This window comes from Parasteatoda tepidariorum, chromosome 7 (assembly GCF_043381705.1).
Source record: "Parasteatoda tepidariorum isolate YZ-2023 chromosome 7, CAS_Ptep_4.0, whole genome shotgun sequence".
Taxonomy (NCBI): domain Eukaryota; kingdom Metazoa; phylum Arthropoda; class Arachnida; order Araneae; family Theridiidae; genus Parasteatoda; species Parasteatoda tepidariorum.
The window spans coordinates 50,066,212-50,083,628 of record NC_092210.1 but is presented as its reverse complement, the minus strand read 5'-3'; the positions used below and the strand labels follow the sequence as shown (position 1 = coordinate 50,083,628).

The window sequence follows — 17,417 nt, the reverse complement described above, 5'->3', positions numbered from 1 at the left end:
ACGCTGCGTGAATCGTGTGCAGTAAAAATAGCCCAGCAGTGAAGTGGAAATGGCTTTTTCTATATTTATCTTGCACTTTATGAATATGGCAATAAAAAAATTGTCGCAATTCGTCTGGGCGCTAAACATTAAATTTTTTTCTTATCTTTAGTAGTTAACGCACCGTCTTTTACGTGAATTACCATTTTTAAATTTTTAATATTGACTCTATATTATTATTAATAGGTAGAAGTATTGTAATTTTTTTAAAAATCTTTACAAATTTTTATGGCTGTAATAACGAAATTTAAGATGTTTGTTGATATAAAGAACATACATTGCTATTGATATTTGTAATTTTACTAATATGTTGTATATTTTTAATATACGTTTTTTTTTGATAATATAGTCCTTTTTTTGTTATATATTTAAAAAAAATTATAATCTATGTTTGTTATGTTTTTTAACATGAGAAAATTTTTTTTTTTTTTAGGCTATAAATGAGAGTTAAAAATCGTAAAATGTCTAGAAGAAGTTTTAGTTCAGTTCTAACTGATAAGAATCAAAATGAATATGCAAATCAAGAAAGACATTCTATGGATTCGGATTCTTTAGCAGAAATGGATGTCTTATTAGTTAGTCAAGATCATTTTAAAGATGTTGAAATTGAAAGTACCTCTATGTTAATGTGCAAATCTAGAAAACATAGTTCTGAGGTGATTTTCTTTCATTAATCTTAAAATTATGTGTGTTTAATTTTTCATTTTAGAATAATACTATTATCTATTTATACTATTTTCTTCCAACATTAAATTTTCATTTACAGTTCCTATTGCCCATTTTAAAAATTCAGAGCAAGATATATGGACACATGTTTTATAAAACTGTGAAAGTAATTTAACATCTTTGATGTGTACGTCTTTTGAAAGTACAGTATATGAATGATTTTTATGCATAGAAGTAAAATTTTTGTATGCAGTAACTATTTTTTCTTTGTCATCCATCTTTAAGATTACTAATTGTAAAGTTTAATTTTCTTTTAAAGCAATGCTTTCTTTCTCTTCTCTTATGATGCATTTTTATACTTCAGCTTTGATTGTTTTTACATTTTATTCAAGTTCACACTATGCATTTCTTATTAGTTTGTCTGAATAAATTATCTATCTAAATATAAATTCACTGTAACATTATCCATTACATATTCCATATTACAAAATTAATATGGCTTAACATAGCTTTTAACTGTAATTTTTCACATATCTTCTAATAATGTTGTAATACATTATTTTTAGGTTATTTTAAGGGTCATTCAAATATTATAAAAGGGTTCAACTTATGTTTTTGAAAATTCATATAGTGATCTACCATAAATTAATATGCATATCTGTAATATGTTGTTACATATGGCTTTATTGGAAACATTAATCCATATACAATGTTCAACTTTAAGTGAACTTAAACAAGGAGTAAAAAGGAACAAAATTACAATAATAAACACAGAAAACACATGACAAACGCATATTAATACAAAAAGAACACATAGAAAAAAAATTAAAGTAAAAAATATATATATATATATAAATATAAACAGTGAAGAATGAGGAGTAGTCTTTACCGAGAGTTCATGTGATCTCTGGCATCCCAGTAAAGTTTACACAGATCACCTCTCTCTTGGGATTGTTTGTCCAGTAAAGGGCATACAAGCAAGTGGTCTGAGTTCATGGTTCCCGAATTGCAGGTTTGGCACTCGCTAGATGGAAGGATACCTATTCTGTTGAGGTGCTCTGCCAAGCAGTCATGGCCTGTTGAGAGTCTGAAGTTTGCCACAGCCTTCTTACGAGGACTGTGACAAAGTTTCTTCCAACTGTTTTGGATGTTAGCCCAGGGTTTTCCAGTAGAATTTACTGCTTGATTGAGCTTTAGGTTGGTCTTAAGTTTCTCGGAAAATTGTTTCTTAAGGGAGTCTGGTGGAATCGGTTTGTTACATTGTGGTTCGAGTGTCCCTTTCTTGGCTAGTTGGTCTGCCTTTTCATTGCCATTGATTCCTACATGCGAAGGGATCCACTGGAACATAATAATTTTGTTGGCATTCTCGAGAAAAATCAAATTATCTCTAATATCTGAAATAGTCTGAGTATCTGAATCATGGTTTATGGCAATTGCCTGGATAGCTGCCTTAGAGTCAACAAGGATTACTGCTTTAGTGAAGTAATTGATCTTATTCTTAAGGTTTTCCAGGGCTATCAATGTAGCGAAGATCTCTGCATCAAAATTTGACATATAGTATCCCACAGGGGCGCTGTGAGAAAAGAGCTTACTGTGTACTCCTGCTCCGGTGCTGTCTTGTATTTTTGAGCCGTCAGTGTACACTCTCGTCCATTCTGGTTCAGGGTATTGCTCTTGTAGCATGCATAATGCATTTGTTTTTAGTACTGTGTCAGATATGTTTTTCTTACCCAAATCATTGACATCTAGTTGGTGCCTGACATCTATAAATTTGAGAGGGTTTGTGATGTTCTTGTTACAGATAATTGGCTCATCTTCTTGGAAATCATGCAGTAATTTTTCACATACCTCTAGAGGAGAGATTTGGGTCTTCATGGAACTTGGTTTTGATTCATTCATCCATTGCGCTCTATGGGAGGCTTTCATTTTAACATAAGTGCCAACTGCTTGTATTTTAATTTCAGTGGTAATTGGTGGATTAGAAGTATAGTATTGTAGGGCTATAATTGGGGTTGTCTTCACTGCTCCCGTAATGATTCGGAGAGCATTGTTTTGGGCTCTTTCCAAAGAGTCGAGCTTACCTTGTGCGCTAGAAATTAACACCTCACTTCCGTATTTGATAATTGGTTTGATATAGGTTTTATTTAGAGTGTGTTGTGAGCTTCCCCATTTGGCACCGGCTAGTCTTTTCAGAATTGAGGTTCTCTTTTCTACTTTGTCTATAACAGTATTGATATGATTGGTAAAGCTTAACTTGTTATCCAGTACTACACCTAGATATGTGGTAAGGTTGCTTTTTTCAAGCTTACTATCATCTATTATCAAATCAAAGTCTGGATTAACACGCCTTAGAGAGTAGAATTGGTAAACGGTTTTATTTTTGTTGATAATCATGTTATTCTCAAATCTGTAATATTTTTGGGCAGTGCCTCACGAGAAACTAAAAAAACATAGATGGAAGCTAACTTGAAGAGTATAATCTGTAACCATTCCCGAGCAAACTTTTACATGTTTTTTTTTTTTTTTTAAATTGCAAATTTGAAATTCATTCCATGCTTAGGTGATGGTAGTCACATTAAAAAATTTCAAAATTATATAATATCAATATTATATTTTTTTACTCTGTACTGTTAATAACTTACAAACAATTTAAAACTACTATTTATTTTTTATAGCATGCAAACTGTTTGTCAGTAACTATCAGCAAAATTACACATTTGTTTAGTTTAGTTAAAGGATTTTAATACGCCTACTTGATTTTACTTTATCAACTGTTCGTTTTGAGGTTGTAAGTAATATAATTACAATAAAAATAATTTGCTTATTAAAAAATTCATTTAAGATTATCAGTCTTTACATTTTGATTAAGATATTCTTATTTTGCTGACTTATAAAAGGAGACCATAAGAAATTCCTTTTTACATGTTTGCATAATTTTTAAATGTTCCGATTAATACTTCTTATTAGTCGGATCATTTTACGATGCATAATTTTTAAATGTTCCAAATAATCAGATTACTAACAATAAATTCATTTTTAGTTTGAAAGGGAAAATTTTTATCTTAAAGAACCTCAATCTGAAAAGGCAAAATTTGGAAATGTTAGAGATGACGCCGTTTTATTTAGAAGACATCAATCACCTCAACCTACTGGTATAGGTAGGTGCCTATTTTAAGTATTTTCATGCCGATTTTCAAATTTCGAGAAGGATAATTTTTTAAAGTATGTGTCTATACTTATTTCTGAAAGAAAGTCTGTAAAATTATGACAAGAGTTAGAAATGTGAAAACTTCTAACTATCTTAGTTGCAGTTAATGAGCATATTTGTTGTTCTGATTTAGTTTTGCAAAGTATGAGAGTTGAAAATCCCAGTTTTTATTTTTAATTATTATTTATTATTAGTCAATTTTATATGTATATATATATATTTCTTAGTTATTTCTCCATACTAATTATGTTTTCATATTTATTCATTTTTGAAAAGTTATTTGAATAGCCTACTAATTTTGCTTGTTTCCTACTGCATTTTGCTTCACTGTCTTATTACATTAACTTTTTTAGATAATAATCAAATGGTTTTTCAAGGCACTGATATAGAGGTGTATGTGTTATTTAGAATAAAAGTGTACGTGTTATTTAGAATAATGTTTAGAGTCTTAACTTAAATTTTTGTCTGATTGTTTTGCATATTTAAATCCAAATCTGCTTAATATAGTCTTTATTATTTGAATTAAATGCATGAATCAATAAAGAAATAATTATTTAATGACCTTATTACTTGTTAATTTTAACTCACTGCAATGTCTACAAACTAATTAAAGGTGTTCATATTAAAATTTAATGTTTTTATATCTCTAATACTGAGATACATATCGTTAGTTGGTAAATTCTTCTTATATTTAGATATTTGAATTCAGACTTATAAAAATAAACTAAATTATGCTCATAAGGAATGATAGATGCTTTCTTTGAATTATTTCTTATTTGTTAAAAAGCTTGTACTTAATTGACAGAAATATGGTGCACATAAAGCACAGATAAAGATTATTGAATTTCAGTATTGCTGACATACATACTGTTGTATGGTAAAATTTTTGAGTGAATAAATTGTACATTCTCCATAGGAAAGACACAAGGAAGATAAAAGTTTTTATTTTTTGTTGTCTTTTAAAAAGAAAATATTTCATTTATATCTTTGAGTATATTGTCTTTAATTAGTTAATTAATTAAAGTTTAGTCTGGAAATTTTGCATTTTCCTTATTGCGATCTAAACAATACATTATTTGTTAGTTATGAAAAAATATTTTTATTATAGTATTTTCTTTATTCGTTTAGATTATTTTTCGGTGCTCTCTGACGAAATTATATTGCACATTTTTAAGCTGTTACCTAAACCAGTTTTGGTAAAATGTTCTTCTGTGTGTAAACGTTGGCAAGAATTAAGGTAAATATTTTGTACCTTTTACCTGGATTGAATTTCTGCATGTAATATATAATATGTACTGTTGTATTTTGATTGATTGTTTATGAGAGACCTTTCATTGCAAACGATAGATTAAGGCAAGAATTAAGGTAAATATTTTGTACCTTTTACCTGCATTAAATTTCTGCATGTAATTTATTATATGTACAGTTGTATTTTGATAAATCGTTTGCTAGAGACCTTTCATTGCAAATGGTAGATTAAGGCTGGAATTAAGGTAAATATTTTGTACCTTTTACCTTCATTAAATTTCTGCATGTAATATATACAGTCATATATTGATCGATCGTTTATAAGATACCTAAATCAAGGAATGTGAGTGGGTCAGCATAAAATATCAAGAAATGTTAAAACAAGATGATTCATACGGAAAAACCAAAACTGCAAGAGCAATGGGTCAAAGTTTGACTATTTTTGAATACTCACATACAGTTTAACAAAATTCTGATGAATTAAGAGTAAAAGGTACAAATTGCTGACTTGTTCATTTAAAATTCTTTCTAAATTTCCATTATCACGCAAACTAGGTCTTTTATGAAAAACATAATTTTCTTATTTGTTTATTCGCATCAATATTGTTATAGTAATGCTATATAATTAACGTATCATTTTTCTAACAATAAAAAAATTTCAGATTGCTCATTTGGCTCAAAGTATTTTCTGTTTGTGATGTGGAGGAAATTTTAAAAGCAAACAAATAGCAAATTTCTAATTTGGATATATAATATAAATACAATTCAACCTGAATATGATGAATCTGAAGGGAGACACTAAAAATTTTGAAATATCAAAAATGTGATATTATAACAGAACATTTTAGGCAGTTTACTTAAATTAGTAAGTAACTGTAATGACATTTTTAAAGTTGTATAACATATATTTGAAACAGGGTTGGGTTTTTGACGTCAAAAAGTGGTTTTTGACATGACATGGGTATAATACTGGTTTAAACCGTCAAAAACCCGTCAAAAATGTCAAAAACTGAAGTTTGCCAAGAAAATATATTAACTTCAAAACTACCAACAGTTGCCATGCATTATATTGAAATTTAATTATACTATAGGTAATCAGCAGGTTTTAAAATATTTTTTTATTAAAATTAAGGTAAAATAACAGATTTAAAATCTCAGAAATTTATATTCAAATGCATGTGCAGAAAAATTTTGCACAAAAATTGTTTAAATATTTATATTTAAAAAAATTTTTTTTTTCTTTTTGATACTTAAGAAAATTAAAAGTTTATTACTATGCATTTTTGACATATAAGGAACATATAACTAATATTTATAAGGAACTTACAAGTTATGTTGTATAAATACAAACTTGATACAAGATACAAGTGTATAAAAAATTTTTTTTAATGTTATACCGAATATCTTTATTATCCAGTATGTTAATTTGAATTTAAAAGTAGTTATATTTATGAATAATGATAAATATAATTCATATTGTTTATTATATTTATTTATAATTATTACACTTATCATTTTAAAACAATTTTTATCTCTTAATTTTTTTTTCTCCACTTGTATTAAGAATACAAATAATGCATATCTTGAAAGCAAGAAGTAATTATTCAACAGCTGAATATTTAGATATTCAACAAAACTATATAGTATTCAGCAAAATGAAATTCACAAGTATTTGGATAAACTAAATTTTCAGCATAGTAAATGAATAGGCTGAATATACTGTAAATCGACACTAACTACTCTGTGTATTTAACAGAAAGCACTTAAATTTGTATTGTCTTATGTTAAAAAGATTATTAAGAAGATTTAAAAGAATATTAAAAAGATTTTTCTTTAAAAGATGTCTAATGTACAAAACTGCTAATGTTTATCTTTAAAAATGTCTAATTTTTAGTATAATCTATACTATACACTAAATTTGGTTATAAATAAATTTCTTAATAATATCACTGCAGATTTTCAATAACACATGAAAATGAATACATAATATTACAAAAGATGTGAGTTTTCAAAAGTACAAGATTTTGGTTACTATTCAAAATATAAGTGTTTCTTCAAAATTTTAAATTTATTTTTTCTAGAACATATTTAGAAACACTATCCTTTAAAAAATATATAAATTTTATGTATTAATTAAATTTCACATATGAATATAGGTTTTTGACATTTTTGACAGTGAGGTTTTTGACGTGACGGTTTAAACCATGGTTTAAACTGTCAAAAACTGTCACATGTCAAAAACCTGCCAACCCTGATTTGAAAGGTTCAAAGTTGTATAACATATATTTGAAACTCTTGTTTTGTCGTTTTTCCTCTTTTAATACATCTTTTGATGCTGTAAACTTTTAATATTTTTGACTTCTTAAATAGTAGCAAGGGTAAAAGTTTACTGTCTTTTGACAGATTTCAATCTTTTAAAGAAACCTTATATTGTTAATTTAAAAAAATCTTTTGTTAAATCTAAGTTCTTAATTAACCCAGTTATTTTTCGCTATGCACGTTACTAAGGCAACGGCAAAAGAAGAAAATAATTTTTTATTACTGTTGAAAGTCATGTACAACTTAAAAAATTAGGTAAGCAAAATTTTTTTTATAAAAGTTTTGTGTTCCAGGAAAGTAATTTTATTTTTTCCCAACACATGGCTTAATTGTATTTTATCACAGCCAACTTTATACTTAAGCCACCCATAGGCGTAGTGTGAGTTATGCACATTTTTTGTTTTAAAAAGGTGTTCATTTAGTTTTATGAATATATGTATATTTATTTTTTCTATGTATGTACATTTTTATATAAATGTATGTATTAAACTTAAAGTATAAATTTCTTAGAACAATTAGTGTGTGTCCCTCATGCTATGCCTTTGAAGTCGCACTCATATAGCAAGGCTTGCTTTTAAAACATTTTGATTAATTCTAATCAGTACTTTTTGGTTAGTAGCTTTTCAAATATGATAGTGAGAGGCAGAATTTTCAACATGTAGTATTTTTTTTGCAAAAAAAAATATCCGACATGCATGGAGAAGATATATCTGCAAAACGCCAGTGAAAAAATTGACTTGCAAAATTCTGATCTAGCAATTTTGATATTGAAGATGTACCATACTCTGAAAGACAAGTTAAAACTGATGAAGACACAATTAAGGCATTAATTGAGACAAACTGGTGAATAATTTATCGAATACGATTGCTTGTGTTAATTTAAAACCTCTTGGTTTAATCTCAAAGATCGACAGAATCATTTCTCATGTTCTTTACGGAAAGAAATTTGTGCCACAATTTGAATCTCAAACATCGAGAAAGTTATTCCTTTTTGAAGCCCATCATTTACTTTAGCCCACATGAAATAACCCAATTTCTATTTATCTGATTGTTTTATGTAAAATGCCAGCAGGATTGCAACATGTTTGAAATATGTGAAATCAATGAATCATGGGCAAATTATGTACAGAAAACAATGTATAAATACAAATTTATAGGTACTTATTATTAAAATTTTATAGGATTTTCCAAACAATGAAGAAGAAAATTAAAGATCGTCGGTTTCCTGGTTTAGCAAGTTTTCTCTCACCTACTTGAATAATTCTAAAAAAACGAAGTTCTTTATCTTTCTTTTAACTGTTCCTTCTCAGTTTCATCTTTCTTGTAAACTTGTGTCAAGAACTGAAAGTCGAAGGGAATGTTTAATTGATTTAGATTGTGTTGTCCAAATTTGATAGATATTATAGGATGTGTTTGTACAATATGAGACAGTAGTAATAAAATATTATAGATATAGCCTTTTTTAAACCTTATAATTATATTGGAATAGACCAAAACGTCAATTTAAAAATTGATTATTTTATTGAGAAATATTGGGGTCTGGAAACAGTATCTTAAAATTTTTGCTTTTAGTTTATATTTTATATAATATAAATTTCAGCTATGATGAGACTTTATGGAAAAGACATGACTTTGGAAGAAAGGTTGTAAGGTCAGGGACTTTGGAAATACTCTTGAAACGAAGAGTTTTAGTTTTGAGACTAGCAATGGCAGAGGTATGTTTATAATGCATTTCCCTTAAAAATAAATTACGAAAATTGATGAAAATGTATTTTATGTTGATACTTTCATAGCAGTAATAATCTCTAATTTACGTGCTTTTAAAACAATGTTTCTACTCTGTTTTAAAGTGTTTGTTAGTCATATTTTTATTTAAATAGTTGGCATTTTTAAGCAATTAGTTTTCATAATTTTTCTTTGAAAAGAAATATTTTAATTTTATTCAAATAACTATATTTGTTTTTCATAAACTTTTTTATTTATACTATTTAAAAAACTAGCTGCAAACGAAGTTATGGTTAACAACAAAAAAAGTACAGTATTTTTTTGTTTCATACTAAACATTTAACACATCAATGGTGTATTAAGTTAATGATGTATAACTGAACAAAGTAGGATAATTGCATTAAATAATGTTTAATAGTATTTTTCTTGATTTATTTTATATTAGATTCGTCCTCCTGTATTTACTGATGCTTACCTTAATATTTATCCTTGGTAAGATTTTTGACCTTTATTATCTGATATAAATTTGAATTAATTTTTTTTAAATATTTTGTTTCATAGACTTATTTTAAGTTTATTTTTTATTTTATGTATTCTTAAATTTTGTTCTCTAAATTTGAATCAGTGTTTAAATTTCTGTTTGTAGGTTTTACTTTTGCTTTTTTCCTGCACAATGTGCTAATAAGTAGACTATTGTTATAAATTTATTGTCATATAAAATTGTTATAAATTTAAATAGAATAATAGTTTCTGTTATTGTCTTGTTTTCTTTCAAGTTTTGTTTTGTAATTAGTCATAAATTTATTTATAAAATGTGGTAACAATATGAATGCAATTTATTTTGAACATTTAATTAGCAATTAGAATAGCTGGTACATCGAAGTCACAAACTTAATTTTAAATTAATCTTTTTTATTTTAGGCGATGCAATCTCCAATACTTAGATTTGAGCATGGCAATGGTTTCAACACAGTGTTTATCTGATTTACTTTCAAAATGCTGCTCCTTGAAAAAATTGAGTGTTGAACACTGCACTTTGAATGAAGAATGTTGCATGTATGTTTCTCACTATTTTTCATTTATTATTTATGATTGTTTAACACGCATTTATAGTTATTTTTATTTCTAATATTATTGATGCTCAAATTTGAAACTAAGTATTTTTTTCTCCCTTTTTAGTAGCATTGCTGAAAACAATGAACTTGAAACGTTAAATACAACTATGTGTGAAGGTTTTACACCCGCTGGCTTGCAAGCAATTAGTCTCTGCTGTAAAAAGTAATTTTGAATTTTTACTTGTAAAGTTGATTATATATTTTGCAATAATTTCCCTTGTTTTTATTCAGATATTGATTTGATGTACTTCACTTGGTGGATCTATTTAGTTACAGTATCCTTGTTTGCCCTGTCTAATCTCCAGGAAAGATTATAGAGACAATCCAAAACAGATTTTGATATTAATTTTCTTTAATGAGGAAATTTTTTTTCTTTAGTGATAGTAATATTTATCTACAGGGTGCGTAGCGTTTTTAAAAAGTGCTTAAAGGTGCTTATTTTCATTTTTTAAAAGCCCTTAAAGGTGCTTTTTTCCATGGGTGTTTTTAAAAAGTGCTTAATTTTTCTTTTCCGAAATGTGATATTTTTCTATACCATGTTGATTTTTGCCACAAATTATACAAAAAGACATTGTCCTATTCAATGTTTTCACAATTAATTCAACCCCAATCTATTTCGGTTTGCCGTCGGTTTGTAGTGTATGAAAACACCATGTGTTTTACATGTTTGATACTTGCGTATACTGAACTGAATTCACTGGTAAGGATTTTTGACTCTCATGTGCAACCCTCCTGCATTTTGCAGGAGATTCTCAATTTCAGACTTCATTTTTCGCCCTCTGTAAGAGAATCGAAAAATCTCTCGGATTTTGCTGATTACGGAACCAACTAAACATTGTCAATTTTTATTCTCTATTAGCAATAGAAAATTTCATTTTTCTTGCTAAATATATTGTTTGTGACTCGCCAGCGTCTTCGTCACTGTAAATAAAACCGAATAAAACCATCCATTGACAAAAACTTGCCAACCCTGTCTAATTATGATATTTTTCGCTGAAAAATTTGGATACGCACCCTAATCTATGACACCATTATATATTAGGCATAACTAAACAGCGATTCATTAAAACTTCTTGTTTCTTACATTACATAATGTGTTTATTCTTGTAAAAATTATCCAATAATTTGTCAGATTTTCTTCCATTATCTAACTTTTCAATAGCTTCTTGTTCTTTCTATTCCAATTACTGCTATGTTATACCAAATAACACAGTGTTCCATTGGTGCTTGTGTATCTTAAGAATTGTTGATTAATTACGTTTCTTACAGGTTTAAATTAAAAATTTTCCTTCATATCAAACATTTATCAAGTTATTTCTTTTAAATGTTCAACTGATTATAGTTGAATTTTATTTTATTAAAATATAAATATCTGTGAACTAATCTATGTCTTCAGGGGTCTGTCCAGACATTTTGTAAAAGGTCCGTTTTTGTAAAAATGTGCATGTGATTTGTAAAATGTGTGTGTGATTTGTAAAATTGTGTTTTTAAAAAAGTACAGTATGCAAAATTGCAAAATAAAAGTTACTTATATTGCTAGTTTACTTATAGCTTACAAGCAATAATACAAAATGTCCTAACATTTCCATTCAGATAATATTTCTTTTGTTTAAAAATAATATTCACTTTTGTGCAATACGCAAAAATCAAAATGCACATTTAAAAAAATTATCGAACTTTATTAATATGAAAAACTTTGGTAAAGCCTGTATGAAGCTTCAAATGTCATAATTTTTTTTTAAAAAAAAAGCGGGATTGATTAGTATGTGTAGAAAAAATTTCAAATTACCATTGATTGTAGATTATCTTGCACAGAAATTAGTGTATGCATTATTATTGTACGTATTAAACTGCATTTTCTTTTTACTTATAATTATTTATAAGAAATAGTACAAAAGTATGTTTCTAAAAGTAAATTTTTACTCCTTGTGCAGTTTGAAAGAATGGAGTTTAGCTTGGACAAAACTTAGTGAGGATTGCATGGATGCTTTTTTGCATTGCTTACCAACAAATTTACAGCGATTCAACATAAGTGGTCACAGAGAAACTCTAACTGATGCTGGTAAAGTAAAATTTATTTTATATGTTTGCTACCTAAGCTATTGTTTTAAGGAAGCTGGTTTTAGAATTACTTTTAAATCTTTAATGAAAGTTTTTCTTAAAATAATTTTGTATTTTCTCTAACATATGAAATACTGCTGTCTATATTCCGTTGAATATCTGACACCAAAAATGCCCAACTATTATTATTAAGTAAGTTTTATTTTTTTGTCAGATGTTAATATAAAAGTGTTAAAATAATGGAAATTTTCAAATCTCCGAAGAAAAAAAATTCAACTGAAATTTTTAATATCTGTGATGAAAGAGAACTGTGAAATTTTAAATTTGTTTTGAAAATTTTTTGAATTCAAAATAAAATGATTTGTGAATGCAATTTTAAAACTTACATTTTTTAATATCAGAAAAAATGTATTTCATGCTCTTGTGCAATTACTTTTATTTTCTCTATTCCTTCTTTGCAAATAACAAATGTGCTTACTTTGGTGAGTAACAAGAAAAGGCATTTAGTCAAAATTGTTTCTTATTGTCAATTGTTCTTGTCCATAGGTTAGTAAGAAAGGATATGTTTTATTTGTTAAGTAATGTATTCATTAAAATTTAAAAAAAAAAGAAAAAGAAATAATGATTGGGAAAACATTTAAATAAAGATATGTACATGTACTTTTTAAATAAGTTAAGATATAGAGTATGGGATCTCTTGGTTTAGCAATAATTTTTCGTTTCATAATTCATTTCGTTCGTTTAATAATTCAGTTTTGCTTCCCTGTATTTGGTTACAATAATTCTTTGCTTTCTATGGTATCACCTTCTGTTTACCTCAGCGTTTGTTTACCGTTATGAGGTTGTTTCAAGTTTTATTTTAATATAGATCTTGGTTTATTTCTAAATTGGTAAATATAAAAAAGGCCTCTGATTGTAAACTATTAATTTTAAGCGCGAATCTTTTATTATATTTTAATGTTTTTTTTTTTTAGTGAAAGTGCAAGATGAAGTCTAGTACTGTTTAAGCATGCGTTCTTAAAGTTAATTTATAAATATGTGTGGTTAATGTTATAGTTTTTAAAATTTTACTAACTGTTGAATTTAAGAAAGTGTTGTAAAAAAAGTGATTTTGGAAATTAAGACTTAACTACTCTGGCTTAATTAACTGCTAAAACTTAACTAAACAACAATTTTAAAATAATGCAAGCACCTAAATTTGTTTTAATTTTTTAAAGAGTTTTTTTTTTCTCTCGGCATGTTTCTATATGAGTCTATAGCTTCTTTTCAGTGCTAGACAGTACACATTTTGCAAATAACGCATTTTTTTTCGTACATCATTAGGCGTTTATTCAAGTCCGCAGTTCAAATTTCGTGAGTGGTAGTAGTATCATATCGAGGAAGGAAATTGAACTTTTAAAACTCATGTGAATGTCTATAGCAATAATAGTTGAAAATGCGATCAACAAAATCCACGGGGGATTTCTGGTAGAATATTTGCTAATCGAATGCATAAAAACATTTAGCATTTCATGGTATGTTATGTTGTTTCAAGGCATCAAGAAATTAAAAACACTCCATTAGTATATAGCAATAGCTGCTGAAAAAGTGAACTACAAAACCACATGGTGTTACGGTGAAATCCCCCCTAATCATATGCGTCAAGAAGTGATTCTTTAAATGGATGCTTCAATTTTGCAGTACATTAAGATGTAATTTTAGAACATCGAAATTTTTAAAATTTGTCTATTAATCTAGAACATTATCTGCCAAGAAGCGATCTACAAAACCATATAAAGAAAAAAGGGTTGATATTTTTCATTTTTAAAATATGTTGTCCAGAAACTTAGTTTTTATGATTTGATCATAATTTTATTAAAGGATGGTTAAAGTAAGTCTTAATATTGAAGTGATTCTCTTCTTGCAGATTTGATTTTTAAAAAAAAGCGACTGATTTCATAATCCAATGATTTTATTAGTGGCGGTAACTGTACTAGGCAGAAACTCATGAACGTAATTTCCTGGGTATTACCTTAGATTTTTGACATTTATTCCAAATTTTTTGTTAAAAACCTTACATGCAAGACTGGATTTTAGTAAGGCCTTTGACGCTATCTCTAGATGTCAAGAATGTTGGGCCTACTTCATTCAACAGCATTTATTAAAGTAACTTTAGTATGCGAAACAAAGCAAACATAGATTTTGTCAATTTCTTGTCAAAAACCCAATACTATGTGAGATTAAATTTTGCTTATGTTATTGCTTGGTATCAAAAATATTGTGGTGTACTTTATTTAACAGTCATTTATGGTTGTCAATTATTTGGCTTAAACTAGTACTAATAGCAAAATGAAAATGAATTATTCGAAAGAAACTGAGAATCCTTGTTTAATTATTGCAGCTCTGATCAAAGTTGTTAAAAGGTGCCGTAATTTAAAGGAATTAGATATAAGTGACTGCTCACTACTTAGTCATATTTCATTTGAGGTCTTAGTCAAGTATTGCCAACACCTGCAGCATCTTCATACTAGTCGTTCTTATAACATTCCCACAGAATCAAATAGGTAAGTACGTTTTTATTCTTTACTTGAAACTTAAATAAAAAATTGTTTTGTACTTTTAATATCTTTCTAAATCTTTTTTAGATATTTAATTTCATGTTCAAATGTTGTAAGTGTTTACTTAGAAAATAACTTTCTTAAAACTTATATTATGATTGACATTTGACCAAATATATTTATGCATATAAAATTTAACTGTAGGGCCCAAGGTAGAAATGAGAAGATTTGTTATTTATGTAACTTGGATTAGTGATAACTGTAAAATTTCTTTTAGGCAAGCTATTATATATGCTAATTAATATTTTATCCTAGGACCAAACTATAAAATGCTCTGTGATGAATTTTCTTTTTTAGATATTGTATTGAGCAATCTTTTATTTTTTATGTTGTAATCTTTGCACATACCAAAAAGCTATGTTATTCTTATTATAACTTCTCTGTATACCTGTAATTTAAATTTTTTATATTTTTTTTAAATGATTTTTTTTTTTAAATTTAAAATTTTGATGGTAGATGAAAAGTTTTTGTGAAGCGTGAAGCAATACAGTAAATTCTTAAACCAAGAAATGTAGAGATTTAAAAAGCCTGCATACTTTTTTTTTTTTTTCTTTTTCAAATGGCAGGCACTGAATAAAGCCTGCATACTTCAAGACAGAAAAATCAGTGGTGTTTTACATTCAGTATGTTAGCCAATGCTTTACAAAATGAAGTCAACAAAAATTTTTGTTTGAAAAGCTTAAAGTGCTATTAATGTTATTTAAAAATTTGGGTACTGTGACTTGTTAAATGTTTGCTTCTACTTCCAATTAAACATGTGTTATGAGTTTTTAAAACTGTCTCAACTTGTTATAGAATAGTTTTAAATATTCTATTGTGTTTTATTTTTCAGACTTCTCAAAAGTTTAAAGCAGTTCAAAAATTTAGAAATTTTTCAAACACTTACTGATGGAGCTTTAGCTGCTTTACGGGCATATTTACCTAACATTGCAATAAATAAACATATGTTTTCAACCATCGCAAGACCAACAGTTGGAATCAGGAGATCAAGTGTTTGGGAAATTCCAACAAGAGACTAGTGACAGTGACTGTTTGTATGCGTAAGTTATAATTTAATTTTGGTTTTTTTCTGGGCTTATGAGATGGCTATCAACTATGATAATAATTTTTAAATCACTATTCATTCAGGTATGTCACTGTGGTCACATGTATCCAAAAAAGAAGGAAAAAAACTTTTTCTCAAGTTTAAAAATATTTAGATTTTATTTGTTTATTTTTGGTCATCAAAAAACATTAAAAAAAAAAAATCATAAATATATATAGTTTTTAAAGTTTTAAGTTTTAGAATGTAAAATAGCAGTAAAAACATTTAATATGTATTCGTAAGGTCTTCTAAAATTGTCATAAAAAAACCTAACATTTTATTAACAAGTACAGATTTTTCTATTTTCTGCCGAATCTTAAGATTATGATAGGTTAAGATATTTTTTTATACTGTTGCTTTACATTTGTGGATTTGATGACTGAAATTTATGTTTTTTAAAAATTAAGTGCAAATTAAGTCCTGTAAAAAGTTAACTTTTAAAATTATTTCATTACATCTAAATATCTTTTAAATTGATTAACAAAAATTGTGACTATGACTATACCACAAAGACATTTTATCCACTCAACTTTGAATTTCAATAAAGTTATTTTATGATTTCCCCTACTGTTTATTCTTATCTGCTAAATACAGGGTTGCCACAGGCGACTAAAATGCGACTATTTGCTACTATTTTCAGCCTTAGGCGACTATGGCGACTTTTTTTGCCAGAAAAGGCTAAAAAAGCAACTATTTTCAGGAATAGGCGACTATTAGGAAACTTTTTTACTCTTAGCGAAGTTTTTTCACATAAATGAACGTTACTTTTCAGAACGTTAATAAAAGAAAGCAAACTTTTATACAATTATTAATGTCCAAAAAGCCAAAAATTTAAGTTTCCATTAGATTTAATAAAGTATACTTGTTATTTTTTCTCTCCGAGGGGCAGTTTTGTTATTTTTAATTGTGTTTTTCCTTCTATTAACATTCATATTTTAAGGCAATTCCATATGTGACGGAATGACATTTTGACTTGCAAAATAACAATTAATTGAAGTTTCTATGTATCTAATTTCAAAATTTTTTTTCTTCTCATGCATATCATAATTATTGACATAATGCGCTTCATAAACTAAAAAAGCAGGATTTTCTATCTTTTTTACTTTTAAATTTACGAACTTTTTATTTGCGTGACGGAATGACATTTTGGCAACCGAGCTTTTGGCATGCCGCTTAGAACTGGTAGTTTCTGCAAATTTTGCTGCTATTATTTTTCTGAACTATTTTATACTTTTAGTATAATGTGTAAGCAATGTAAAATGTGAATTTGGAAAATTAACCTCAGGTTGGCTAGCAGTTATTAACATCTATTTGCTGTGACGGAATGACCGTGACGGAATGACAAAAAGTTTAGT

General features: G+C 27.4%; 1 protein-coding gene across 2 annotated transcripts in view; it reads left to right on the top strand.

Annotated features, from left to right (window-relative positions):
• The first annotated feature begins 74 nt into the window (after positions 1 to 74).
• LOC107453804 (S-phase kinase-associated protein 2) overlaps positions 75 to 17,417 on the top strand; it is a 20,435-nt gene continuing 3,092 nt past the window's right edge. Inside the window, exons 1-11 of one of the 2 annotated variants that reach the window (XM_016070762.4) lie at positions 75 to 225; positions 473 to 695; positions 3,746 to 3,863; positions 5,042 to 5,150; positions 9,081 to 9,195; positions 9,651 to 9,697; positions 10,127 to 10,261; positions 10,385 to 10,483; positions 12,255 to 12,382; positions 14,762 to 14,924; positions 15,811 to 16,018. In XM_016070762.4, the coding sequence (XP_015926248.1) occupies positions 480 to 695; positions 3,746 to 3,863; positions 5,042 to 5,150; positions 9,081 to 9,195; positions 9,651 to 9,697; positions 10,127 to 10,261; positions 10,385 to 10,483; positions 12,255 to 12,382; positions 14,762 to 14,924; positions 15,811 to 15,997 (1,317 nt within the window). In that variant the 5' untranslated portion in view covers positions 75 to 225; positions 473 to 479 and the 3' untranslated portion in view covers positions 15,998 to 16,018. Of the gene's footprint in view, positions 333 to 472; positions 696 to 3,745; positions 3,864 to 5,041; positions 5,151 to 9,080; positions 9,196 to 9,650; positions 9,698 to 10,126; positions 10,262 to 10,384; positions 10,484 to 12,254; positions 12,383 to 14,761; positions 14,925 to 15,810; positions 16,019 to 17,417 lie in introns of both variants that reach the window. The other variant, XM_043040717.2, reaches the window with a different exon arrangement.